At 36.4% G+C, this 13,956-nt stretch overlaps 2 protein-coding genes across 4 annotated transcripts in view; one reads left to right on the plus strand and one right to left on the minus strand.

The window, feature by feature from the left end:
- Nucleotides 1-13,956, minus strand: part of LOC116172092 (dedicator of cytokinesis protein 3) — a 33,548-nt gene that overhangs the window by 13,130 nt on the left and 6,462 nt on the right. For all 3 annotated transcript variants that reach the window (XM_031489225.1, XM_031489224.1, XM_031489226.1), the window contains 5 exons: nucleotides 1,910-2,030; nucleotides 1,633-1,860; nucleotides 1,365-1,583; nucleotides 973-1,317; nucleotides 757-919 (listed from right to left, as the gene is read on the minus strand). In XM_031489225.1, the coding sequence (XP_031345085.1) occupies nucleotides 757-919; nucleotides 973-1,317; nucleotides 1,365-1,583; nucleotides 1,633-1,860; nucleotides 1,910-2,030 (1,076 nt within the window). The remainder of the gene's footprint in view (nucleotides 1-756; nucleotides 920-972; nucleotides 1,318-1,364; nucleotides 1,584-1,632; nucleotides 1,861-1,909; nucleotides 2,031-13,956) is intronic.
- On the plus strand, nucleotides 11,055-13,944 carry LOC116172093 (innexin inx3). The gene is made up of 6 exons (XM_031489227.1): nucleotides 11,055-11,237; nucleotides 12,188-12,358; nucleotides 12,409-12,611; nucleotides 12,719-12,937; nucleotides 12,986-13,381; nucleotides 13,435-13,944. Exons 2-6 carry the CDS (start codon nucleotides 12,196-12,198, stop codon nucleotides 13,624-13,626), a joined length of 1,173 nt encoding a protein of 390 aa, XP_031345087.1. The 5' UTR covers nucleotides 11,055-11,237; nucleotides 12,188-12,195; the 3' UTR covers nucleotides 13,627-13,944.

Consider the following 13,956-nt stretch of genomic DNA (forward strand, 5'->3'; position numbering starts at 1 on the left):
CCAGGTGACCACTCAAAGAGAATGACAATTGATACTTGAACCACATGTTACGAATATTCCAGAAATTTCGATTAACATCGAGGCGCCCCCCCCCCCCGGCGCCTCCTTGGTCGCCCGCATTGAGTCAAAAAAATAGTGTGCACCCGTAACGGTCACGGATTCCAGAAGTTAGTTAAGTTCCACACTGCTCAAGTGTTTTTTTTACGTACGCCAAATGCGACATTTCGCTGATGATATTCAAACAGCGTAGTATTGTTTTGTTGCTAGGAGCAGAGAAGCTGAAAAGAGGCAGAGAAAGTTTACTTCTCTGCCTCTTTTCCGCTTCTTTGCTTCTTTTGATTTCTATATCTGTGTTGACTAGCCAATTATATACAAGCAATTCCGGGATACTAAATTTTTTTCGAAAAAAGAATTGAATAACATTTATTCAGAAAAATGTTAAGAAAATCACTATTTTAGAGTATTACGTTCGTTCGACGAATTTGAACCATGACACTAAAATAGTTTCATCCTGACTTACATGGCGACCAACATACAATGATTGGGTGCCTTTAAGTAGCTTTGCATCTAAATTTGCGTAGCAATGTGGCTTAGACGTAACGGAAGGGAGCGGGTAAATTATTAACATCAAATTCATTTTACAAAAAAAAAGTACTAAGTTTTTTTTTCCCATTTTATGTTTTTCTGTGATCAACTCAATTATTGAGTGTACAATTGGGGTAATACTGAAAGTTCAATTCAAATTGAAATACTTACTTGAACAATGCCTATACTCAAGTCGTATATGAGCACCTGCAAATTTATCAATAGGAAGTGTGAGCCGAACATTTTCTGCCCAAGAAGGGGAATTGTGATGGTATATGATCATCGAGTTGTATTCTGTGGTGCCCTCCAAACCAGAAGCACCCCATAAACAATTCTACGCAAACGGAATTTAACACCAAAAACTCACGTGATAAAATCAATACATACCTTAACAATATTTTTTTCGCTATCCAACACCAAAATTGTAACCTCAATATTTTTACCGGTCGATTTACCACCTCGCTCAAACTCGCCCTTCTCCAACAAAATATATAGATCGTTTCGCACATCGCCGGGCATTATTACATCGGGAAACCCAAGTTTATTTGTCAAGCTCATATTTTTAAACAACAGCGGATTCTCTTCCTTTATTTGTTTTAATTCGCCATGTAAAAGTTTTAACGAGAGAATGATACCATAATTTGGTTGACAAGATAAAGCACTATATTTTCCCGTTTGTCGTATAATCAACTCGTGTAACTGATGAAAATCTTTTTCTTCCCCTTGATATACCTACAATCTTAGCTTACGAAAATCAGTCCAAGAATCTTCGTACAAACCTTTAACGTGAACTCCTTCTCCTCCGAGTCTCCATCTTTATGAGAGACCATATCACTTAAATTTTGCACAGCTACCCCGTGTGGCCTCTTAAATACTTGGGTTAATGCCGGAGCATTTTTGTCAGTCTTTTTCGAACTTTCCGAATACAGCATTTTGCCTATTCTCATCACATGCGCTATAATATATGTATCCTTTGTAAGATCTGTGTTTCCTAAATCCTAAAATTACTCGTAAATGGACAGACACTGTGTTCGACTGTACACTTACAGTAAAAACAGTGCAATTAATATGGAGTTTTTCTATGTAGTTAGAAAATCCTTCTTTGGAAATTTTGACTAGGAACCGTTCCGAAATATACTTTTGTTTTTTGGCATCGTATAATGAAAAAAAGATTTCCGTATCTTCTCCGATGTGATGACCAAAGTCTCTCATGCACAGGTACAAGTGGTGTGTTAATATTTTCTTTGATTCTTTCTTTTTTAACGTGCCTCTGGACTGAAATGCAATTGTAAATTTGGTGTACTAAGAGAGTATGGATACATACAGATGCACCTTGTGAATTTTCTGCACTTAAAACGTGCACTTGATATAGCTCAACTACCGACATCGAATCGGGGTCGACCATTTCGGCTCCTTGTCTGGGAACCAAGTCTAATCCTAGTTTTCTGAAAAGAGAAGAACAAGTTCAAAACAAGCTGACATATAGAGAATTTTTTAATTATAAAACCGTCGCCCTCGCGCGATTTTCTAAAGCGTACCTCATGCATAAACCCAATTTTTAACGCGGACGTTAGTTTAATTTTTGAAAGAAATATGTCACTTCTTGATATGCCTGGCAAATAAGAAAGTCGGTATTGTGGCACAATTCTTTCTTTTCGTAGATCTTTCGTTTTAACATCTATTATATAAATAACTAAGAACTCAGATCTAAAACCTCAGATTATTAGAGTACGGATTTGCGGAGATATTAACTGTATTTCTTAATAATAGTGTGATTTTGGTAACAAAATGCTAAACAAAATTAGCAAGTAATGTGTAAGTACACAGTCAATTATGATAAACGATTTTGAATGAATTTATTTGAAAATTCTTGTGTTGGTCGCCTTTACCACCCAATTTCATTTGACATACTTGAAATTGTTACACCCTGTATAGTACAACTGAACATTATTTTTATTAGATTAGCGATTGATTGCCTTGAAACATATAAGAACAATGTAACTCGTTAACCAAATATGGAGGTTGTACGTTCGTTATTGTCGCACTGTAATAAATTATTACGTTACTCATACGTGTCGAGAGATTAATTGCACATTGTTTTCGTTCAAATACATTGTGTTCATATCTGAGGTGAATAAACTCGCAAATTTATGAAAACAAAATCCCAGAAAAAATGTATTGCGAAAAAATGTCACAAATGCATAATAGTATCAGTGTGATAGAAGATTTGCAATTTAAACAAGTATAAATTAGTTCCACCCCCTCCTCCTCAATCCCGTACTTTGATAAAAAGACAGAAAGAAGGGCAGTAGTTGGTAGAAAACGGTTCCTTTCGTTAAGACCTTTAATTAGAATACAATAAGATATAAAATTCTTTTTAACCCCACCCCCCCCCTCAAGCCCCATCGCTTTGATCTCGAAAAAAAGTCGCACAGGAAAGTTATACTTTGAAACCAATTATTGCATCTCAGGAAATAATTCGCGGGGGGCCCCTTTTAGAAAGCGAAATTTGATGACCGTCTGGCACACCTTCAAGGTATAGGCTACCTACTACAAAAAATTCCAGGTCTCTAGAACCATTCCCCTAGAAGTAGTTCAAACCGGTAGAAGTGGGTCCGGACGGACGGACGGACGGACAAAACGCAAACAATAGCACATTTTTTTTTATTCTTAAAAAATGCGCTAAAAATATGTTAGGTACTTTTTTGTAAAGCTACTCATAAAAAATTTTGAATATGGTGATCTGTAGATTAAATAAATCATCCGTTTTCTTTCTTCTTGAGGGAAACGATCAAAGACATTTTTCCTCTATGTCCAAAGGGTGTTGGTGTAAAAACTCGTTCCTCAAAAGAGGGATAATAAAAAATAAAATAAAAATTATTGTCGCGAAAGCATACAATATTTGTGTCAATAAAGACTACCAACGGCTATCCAGTTTATCATCACCAGTCATCAGACAAGATGATCTTTCTAATTGACTTTTATGTGGGCCGACAAATATCAAGTACATGGTAACCTATTTTTAATAAAGAACTAAAAGTCGTCTCATAGGATCGTCCAAATCAGAATTTCAAGAAAGCCGACTGAATAATCGACGAAGAATTTTTTAACATATAAAACGTTATGCATTTCAACATGCAGTGGACGTATAACCTTGTAGACGACGAGTTCAACGTTCTTACATTTGCAAAAGCTTGATGAAGCAGCTTCTGTTGGTATCCAACGAACGTAAGGTTAAATTACAGGTGGCACTTTTGTAATAGATTTCACCGAGAGGGGAGAGGGAAAACCACCTCGAATGAATAAGAACTAAGGAATTTCCGACGTTTTCATTCTCAATAATACCCTCTTGCCATTACAGTTAGACGGGTATATCCCCAACGTTCGAAGACCCCGTTATGACGTCGCCCGCGCCACGCAAGGTACCAAGAAGTGCTACCGCTGTACGCACTGCGGCTACCTGAGTACGCACGTAGCTCGCAGCCTAAAGCCAATTGCGAGAGCTTAATTTGTAATTAATTGAATGGTTTGAGTTGAAGTTGTTACTCTTTGCGTATACGTTTTCGTAATTATAGCTTGTCGATAATTACGCAATCCTCTCGTTGGCACCCGGAGGAAGGGTCAGGTCAGTTAGCATTTTAAAGAAAGAGGAGTTTTAAAATCAATTACTCGAACGACAAAGAAAATGTCAGTCATGGAGACTGCCTAAAGAGAGTGTACCGAAGAACAGGTAGTAGATAAACAACAATACAATATTGATGCGATGACTGTACAGGTTGCAGACCGGTTGTTCTTTTAGAGGCAAGTTAAGCTCAAAATCGAGTGCAATGAGGATATCAAGAATGCCCAAAACGCTTCTTTCACTCGGCGCGCTTGTAAATTATTTCCAGAGGGCATCAATTCGTGAGGAAATACCGGGAGCAAATTTCATTATTTACATCGAAGTTCCGTGTTGTGCAATAACAATTTGAAAACAAAAGTTGTTCATTTAGTTTTAGCCATTAGCCTCATTCCAATAGTTTACAAATGTTGAATTTTTTCGTCGATTGCTTTTATTGTTAGATTCGAATTCATTTACGTTCCATCGAATGAGACTGCAATCTAGACTGCAATAGTAACATTACACACATTTTAGAAAGTATGTTTCATAGGTAATAATCCAATGACTTCCAACGCAAACCAAAGGAATTTTAAAAATGTCTCCCCATGATCCACCCGTCCGCCTGTATTTGTTTCTAGTAACGTCTTCCTTTCAAAATAAAAAAATTGCTTAACTTTGAGACATGCAGACAAATTAAAAAATATAAATGCAATCAAATCATATACACGGTGTGAACAAAATTGAATGACAGAGGAAATAAAAAAAACTAATGTCCAAAAATTGGGTTTCTTCCATAATGGAGTCAACGGCTTTCTATTTACATGATTGGTTTTTCCAATTTTGGAAAAATTTGCCGATGCTGAGTGTACAAGATGATACACTTCTAAAAGAGGCTATAAAAAAATAACATAAAAAAAATTTCAGAGAAATTAGGTTTCGGGAATTTTGAACATAAAAATAACGAATCCAAACTTTTAGAAACAAACAAATTTCCTCAGCAATTACTCGCCCACAATCACTTAGGTATGACATTTTTGGAAATTTTTGAAAACTCTTTTTTATGGATGAACTCCTCAACTCAACTAGTAAATTTTATCGATATCCAATTTTGACTCCATCCACAATACAAGATCCGTCTCGTGCATACATTCATTTTAAGTTTAGATTACAAAATAAGTAGTAGATCTGACAGAAGAAAACTGCCAGCTTAAAATAGACTTTTTATATCATAAATAAAGGTAAAATTCTTGGAAAATCTTGGCGATGATGAAGCTTCCCGAATATTTTAAAAATTTCAAAAATTCTAACATTGTGAAGTGACGGTGCTGAAGCTTGTGGCATGTTTTGGTAGTAAAGCTTTGAAGATTCGTAGTATTCAGAATATTCTTAAAACCCTGGATGACCTATGTATTCGGATTGTACTGAATATTTTGAGTTATTGGGAGAGGGGTGGTGGTGAGGGTCGGAAGGTATCGAATGTTTCGAACATTATGAAATCGGTTTATTTTCACATTTCCATTTAAAAAGAACACTTTTGGAAAAAAAAACATTTATTAGGAGTTCTTTTCATAGTGAAAGATTCTTCCTCGGAATTTTCCGGAATTTTCTGGATCTTCTAGTTTTAAAACCTTGAAATCTGCTGAATTATTTTGGAAACACTCTTAGTAATGTTTTTAAGATTTATATCTTCCTAGAAAAATGTTTCTAAAAAATATTACTAATTCATGTCTTCTTGGTTACTGAAAAACATTTCAGGGATCATCTTAGAAATATCGTATAAAAGATTTTTCAGAAATATTCCTAGAAGGCTTCTTACAAATATGCTTCTTTCATAGATATCCTTTTAGGACTCATCTTCCAGGCCTTCCTGGAGTCATTTCCATAAAGGTTTCTTGAAACCCTCCTAAATATCTCCTCCTTTGATAAAATAGTGTTAATTTAGAAACATTCTATAAATCCAAAATCTTTTAAAAAATATTCTCAGAAAAATCAAAAATCTTACAGAAGTCCATTTAACAATTTTCCTATGAACCTTCTTGGAACCCATCTTAGGCATTTGATAACAAACCTTTCTAAGAAATTTTTTTGGCAATCTTCTCTAAAAATCTAACTTTGCTATGCTTTTAAAATTAAAAATTTGTAGAAATGTTTATCAATTTTTATAAACGCCCTTAAGCACGTTTCTGCAAATTTAGAAATTTTCGAATGTATTATCAGAATTTTGGGACTAATTCTCAGAAGTTCCTACCTATTTTCTTTTTTAGTGTAATTTTATTTGATAATTCAGAGGTTTTTTTTTACTAGAATTTAATAATAATAAATATGAGAATTCCAATAAAAAAAATCAGAGCCTGATAGACGACCTTCTCAAAAAAACAATTCCAGGAAATTTGATCTCACAACTACCATTTTGGGACATTTAAGGGTTCGGTTTATTTAGAAAAATTGCCTGCTTTGGCCTTTTGTTTCACCCAATTTTTTATTAGCACAAGTGTTAATTTACTTCTCCGTTTTCGATTGTAACTCTGTCTATTAATTTTTTTATGGCTGGATGTCCTTAGAAAAAATTTAACCCTTGGATTTAGAACGACGAACTAAAAAAGGGGAGTCGTCGCGGTATGCTCATGAAAAGCATTTCTGCCAACTACTGCCCTCGTCCCATATCCCATATCTGTATGATAGAGGGCGACGAGGGGTTAAAAACTGACATTATCCTTCATGGTATTGTGAAATGTCTCAATGAAAAGGATTCATTTCGCCAACTACCACTCTCTCGACCCCCGCCTATCAAGCAGCTGTTTTTTTTCAAACCTGGTCTACGTTTGCTTCCAATAATATCCAATAATTTGGTACAGGATTTTGGTGTTAAAAATGTCCTATATGTGCACACGAATTGTGCACCATTTATATTGCTTAATAAAACGACGCGACATCTGTTTTAGTGTCTCAAAGTTTTAGCAATAAAATTACACTCACTTTTATACCGATGAGAACATTTTAGAAAACGTTGTAAATGCAAACCCTAATTATATAGTTACCGTTAAGTAAACAACTACCTGTTGGTACCTTAATAGGGAAGACTTATAGGTACCTACCTCCATTCCATGCAGATTTTGCGAGTGACAGTATTTATAATATTTTTCTAAGAAGAAGTAGGTAATGACCCATCCAATTGTATTTGTATTCTTTGAATTTTAAGTCAAGCAAACAGCTTAAGATTTTGACAGGTTTTATTTGAAATAACCGTCCATGATTTAGAACAGTCTTCAGAAATCGAAACTTATTCATTTTGAAAAAAGAGTACCTCTCTTTTGCTAATAATAGGAACTTGAAAGCATTTCTGTTACTTTCTGTCCAAAGCAAATTCCACAATGTTACTTAACAAAGCTAATGGCACTACAAATTTGTTTAAAATAAGACAATAATAATTTTCAGATGGTTACTAGATGGGCCTAAGCACTAAACTCATGATTTAAAGAATGCACTACTAATTTTATTACAACTGTCCAGTCCGGCCGCTCTGAAAGTGCCTATTTATTAAATCTTTAAACACAAAAAAATCGATAATTATTCTTGTCTCGTACAATGAATTGATTGGCAGTCCAAGTTTCAAAATTCGGCAAGCCGATGGCAAATGTAGATGTTGTTCTTCAAAGGTTAAGATAAAAACTGCATGTGATATTTACTTTTTTAAAGGCTATATTCCGGACCGTCAATTTGTGCTTCATCGGAGCTTTAAATTGTAATATTTGAACCCGTAATATTTACATTTATCATTTTTTTTTACTTGGGCAAGTATTAAAATAATTATGCTATTTATGAACAAGTGTTCATTTTTTTGAAGAAGTTTGAAGAATAAACTTAGTCCAAGTTTACTAACAGAGATCGACACATCTTTCTTCGTAACATTACAGAATTTAATTTCGCGCGAAAACTTCCGCTATTGTTCGTATTTACCGCAATAGTTTCTAATTGGGAAATTATCCCTTGTAACTAATGTAACCTATAACTTCGGTATCGTATTAACACGAGATTTTTGCAAAGCAATACGCGGTCTCAATTATTAGGGTGTGATAGCAGAATCAAAAACCACCGTGTTCTAATTGACAGGTGTTTGACCTAAGTCCGGTCGTGTATCATAACGAATTGTCTTAACACAAAATACAGGACTTAACCCTGTCTCAATTCTAAGGGAGAATTCTCTTTTCACAAACTAAAGTACACCCTACGGTAATGTACAGGTGGTTGACTTAACTCCGCTTACGGCTCAGTGTGAATCCCCTCGACAACGAGTTAAATCGTTGTTTTTAGCGCATTTTTGCAAATTTATTTGTAAAAAGTAGCTTTTAATCTCACTTTGGCTGGCTGGCTGGCTGGCAGCAAATGTGGGCGCGTAGAAGAACTCTTGTAGAAAGTTGTATCTACAAGGCCGTGTAATTTGTCAACCTTAGGGACAGGGCTACATGATGTGGGGTTGGCGACATCTGGGCGTCATCCTCGAGCGTAGTATACTAACGTGAAGGTTTTTCAGTTTTTTCCTATCTTCTACTACAGTTTTGGTCCGATTCTTTTCAAATTGGTGTCGTCGGAAAGATGTTGTGAACGCGCACAACTCCTGCGTGGCGGAATTTTGTTTTTTTGGCCTAAGGGCGAAATTAACGACCTTTTGCAAGGCGCGCGCGCGCGTCTTCGAGAGGTAGTCAACTTCGGGCACCTTTTACCTTCCGTTGCGAATTCTGTCACGCGTTTTAACGTTTCGTAAATATCGAATGGCTGTCTCTCTTTTTCGTGTCGCCAATAGAAGCTCAAGCAATGAGAAGTGCCCCCCAAAAATTAAGTACTATCTTGTGGAAGGTTTTTAGCGAGATCCCCCAAAATGTGGGTGTAATATAAGTATGCACCGAAAAAGGAAATGTGGTAGCCTCCGACAAGATATAACTGATGGTGGACAAACATCTTCAAACGCGAATTGCGGGTGAACGGGACGTCGGAAGTGGGTACCGTCAAAGGGAATGTGGTATCCTTCGACAAGATCTTTTATTCATGGTTGAGTCAAAAGTGGCTAATATAATACTGATCTGCCACACAAAAATGCGCTGAAGTCCCTTCGATCTCACACGAGGACTTTGATAATTTTTTACCACCCGCGCGTTAGTAAGGGAGGTATTGCATTGGGGTAAAAAACGACCCCCCAGCACCAGAAATCCGAATCAAACAAAATCTCGACGATGTCGGTCTGTCGGTCCTTCTTGTACTGTCATTTCCGGCTAAACCGATTGGAACTAATGTAGGTACACATATCATTAAAAAGGAAAATCTGAAAAGCTTTTGGTCAGAATGACCCACGCGAATGTGTGCCAAACTCTCATTTCCAGATAAACGGCTGAAACGATTGCAACCAAATTTGGTACACATATTCATGGGCATAAAAGGTCAGAATCGCGCATGCGTAGATGTGCGGACAGCATCTGTGCTAGCCACAACAAATTTTTGTTATTTGCAAAACTAGATGACTCACTAGTAGGCGGGGTACACTTTATATACCGAAAGACCAATCTTCAAATGAGTATAACTTTTGTTAGAAAACTCTTCGATAATTTTGTTCCTTAACTCATCAAGTACGTGCACAACAAATTTCGTGGAATTCTCTCCATTTTCGTTGTCCGGCGAAGAATTGCAGTAGAATTTTTTCTTGAAATGTTCAAAAACTAATTTCAGATTCGAGATGTTCATGTTCAAAATCCCCCAGATACCGAATTTCGTCGAAATCAGAATTTTTTTCGCAACCCCCATTTGGGGTGCGCCCTCTCGTAAGAATTTTGAATGCAGAAATTAATTTTAACTTTCATGGTATTCTAATTAAAGGTCTCAACGAAAGGAACTGGTTTCTACGATTCCTTGTTTCTGAGTCCTTATCAAAACATCAAAAGAGGAAGTTGGGAGGGGAGAGTGGAACTGGTTTTACGCTTCATGGAATTCACAGTTTAAAATCGGAATTCCGAGGTAAAGCCGGAATTTGACTTGGAACTCTCAGTAAAATAATAAATACTAAATTTTCCTAAAAGTCTTTTCGATTTTGATTCGTTTTCTTTTAAAAAAAACTGAACGGATTTCGAACACAGCCATTCGCAATAATTTCATTGTTTTAATCAAATGAAGGCATAAGATCTGAAGTGATCGAACGTAAAAATCGCCCACAATAATCAACTTTTTCTGATTAAATTGCGCAAAAAAGATCCGTCTGATAAAAGTTACGTTCTTCACAAAAGATAAAATGATTTCAGTTTCCACATAGCTACGAAATCTCATTGGAGCATCCTACCTACTTCCTTGCACTGACGTCCTGTAAAACTTCCTTTTGCTTGTATGGAAGTTCAAAAATGTACCTTAATTAGAAAGCTATACGTAATAAATTTATTATAATTCAATAGTAATTACTAATTACTGCACAACCGTCACGCTTAAGTGTAAAAGGGTACAAAACCATTACTTTGCGCATACGTCCTACATAGAGTTGTTGAGTTCAATTACAATTTACGAAAACATTCTCATGGGAACAAATTGAGGGACTATTTTAAAGTAGGTAACCGCATTACTCAGGTAGTTTGCCCTTGTGCGCTTCGAATTCGAATAGAAAAAAAACACAACCCTCCAAAATATAATTTTTCAAGTTGAGGGATTAACGTCACGGACTTTAAATATTTCCGAAAAGACAAGGAGTCCCTTTTGAGAACACCATCCAGCTTCTATTCTTCTAAAAGAACAAGTTATAATTTCAAAATGGTGACCATCAAGGAGGACGGTGAAATACGCCCGTATTGTTAAACGAAAGAGACGGAATTTCCCCACTTAAATAATTCAAATGACTAAGGTATGTGGCAGTCATACAAAGCTGGTTTTACAAGCTGCACCGTACAAAATGTTATGAAAGAAGTAAAAATTCGGATTATTTATAATTGTTTAATTCAATTTGTGATATTTTATTAGTGGGTGACGTTTTTTTTTGTTTTATTTCAAAACATTCGTTTCGGATTAACGTCGTTAACATAAGGTAAGGTGTTCTTTTGCTTTACACAAAATGTTGTAACTATTCATTTCCAAAAGAGGTCTTGTCAGCGAGCCTATTTAGTTCACAGATGTTTGAAGTAATAAATTTTATAGTTTTTTGTGTAACGATTTTTTGCGTCTTATCAATGGCATGCAAAAGATGCGGGTTATCATCGCCAAATTGATAATTTTTGCCCGCGCAAGTTGTGGAAATGTATTAACAAAGGTATCACTATCCACGCTTTTTACCGCCTCAAAATCATGTAAATTACAGGAATTAATTATGAACAATCGTTCGAAGAAGCAACAAATTCCCTCCTTTATCGCAAACAGTTGTAATAATATGAATTGATGTATCACATGAATACCTACCTGCGTGTTCGCGGTTTCCTGTTTCCAAAATATAGTTCAATGCATATCCCAACAGTTCTTTGACAGAGACCTTTCGACTAATTGCCCTTGAAAAGCTATATGCAATTATTGCATCCCATTATATAATACAGGGGGACTGTGTTTACTCAATTTAATTAACTCTAAATATTTATATAAAAAATATTATAAAGCACGTTATCTACAATGCTGTAGTAAAACCCTTCCCAAATACCAAGGCCTTTGACTCATTTTCTGATAAAGAACCTACACAAGTAATCCAATTATTAACAGTTACGCAGAAGGTTTACATTATGCAAATAAGTATAAACAATTTTGAGGCTACAAACAAATATTAAAGCCTTTGTTGCGTAATAGGTATTCATTCAATAGAAAATGACAATTACTTTATTAGACACAACCCACGCAATAAATTACACTTGAACTTATTTATTAAAGTTAGTAATGCAACATTGTTCAGTAGCTATAACAAAAAGATTCAATGTGTTTCCACCACATGAAAAATTTGGCTGATAACACAAGCCATGAACATATAAGATGACTGACTTACAACTACCGTTTCAGATAACAAAATGAGTATACTGGGAATGGTCTCTGCCGTAGCGGGCTTTGTGAAAGTCCGCTACCTTGTTGATAGAGCAATTATCGACAACATGGTCTTTCGTGCACACTACAGAATCACTTCGGCGCTGCTATTCGTTTCCTGTATTATAATAACCGCAAATAATTTAATCGGTAAGTGTCACTAAGTTGATTAACTCGGTCTAATAGTATGCGGAGTACAGGTGATCCAATACAATGCATAAACGATGGAGGGGTAGCAACACACGTCATTAACACATACTGTTGGATTACGCATACCTTCACACTGCCGCACGAACAGGGACGGGTGGGTTACCATGTGGCTCACCCCGGATTGGGTAACGAGAATCAGGAGAAGCGTTACCACAGCTACTACCAGTGGGTGCCATTCGTCCTATTCTTCCAGGTGAGTGATGCTCTCATTTATTGTATTCATCGCCAGATTTTGTACCAATTTCATTTATGTGAAGATTCTAATAAAATCCAATAAAAAAAGAAATTTTATTGTTGTAGGGTGTTCTCTTCTATTTGCCACACTGGGTGTGGAAGAACTGGGAAGAAGGCAAAGTTAGAATGATTTCCGAGGGAATGCGTGGTGCAATGGTGGGCGGCAGAGAAGAACGAGTAGGGCGCCAATCTCGCCTAGTCCAGTACCTAGTGGAAACTATACACATGCACAACTCCTACGCGTTCGGATACTTCTTCTGCGAGGCTCTCAACTTTGTGAACGTGGTAAGTATTGCGAAAAATGAAACTGGGATTACAAATTGGAAATTGCAGCTCGTCAACATCTTCGCAACAGACAAGTTCCTAGGGGGTACCTTCTTGGAATACGGCACACAGGTGGTAGCATTCTCAAATCAAAACCAAGAAAACCGGACCGATCCCATGGTCGCCGTCTTCCCTCGTGTTACAAAGTGCACATTCCACAAATACGGCCCATCGGGATCAATACAAAAACACGACGCCTTATGCGTGTTAGCCTTAAACATTCTCAACGAGAAGATCTACATTTTCCTCTGGTTCTGGTTCATCATCTTAGCTGTACTTAGCGGTGTGGCGCTGATCTACTCGGCCGCAGTGGTGCTCCTACCCCGGACTCGAGAAGCAATCTTAAAGAGACGCTTTCGATTTGGCAGTCAAGAGGCTGTCGACACAATTATTAGAAGGACTCAGGTACTCTCGCAGCGTTTACTTAACCTTCCAACCGTAACCTCAATGTTTTTCAGGTTGGGGACTTCTTGGTGATACATTTGTTAGGACAAAATATGAATCTCTTAGTATTCGGTGAAATTTTGGACGAATTAGTTAGACGTATGAATTTTGGTAGTAATAGTAATTTACCTTCGGCCCCGTCGACGCTCGAAATGAGTCCCATTTATCCAGAAATAGAAAAATTTGGAAAGGAAACGGAAACATAAACCCCCGACAACATGTGAAATATACTACTTATTAGACGTAGTCGATTACAAACGAAAATAATTATTTAGATTTAGTTCCGTTTTCGTTAATTGCCATAGAGTTTAGATCTCTCCAAGTATTTACTCTTTATTGTGATTTTTTACGTGAACAATTGTGCTTTGCTCAATTCTATAACTGCATTGGTATTTCAGTACACTCATCCATAGTGTATTTATTATTATGCTTATATTTTATTATTATTAAGACTGTATTTTTTTAATTGACTTAGGAAACAATGTAAGTTCGGAGTCTTTCAAATAAAAAAACATTTTTGTAAAGGTTTTTGAACT

The sequence above is a fragment of the Photinus pyralis genome, unplaced genomic scaffold, assembly GCF_008802855.1.
Source record: "Photinus pyralis isolate 1611_PpyrPB1 unplaced genomic scaffold, Ppyr1.3 Ppyr1.4_LG5, whole genome shotgun sequence".
NCBI classification, from domain to species: Eukaryota; Metazoa; Arthropoda; class Insecta; order Coleoptera; family Lampyridae; genus Photinus; species Photinus pyralis.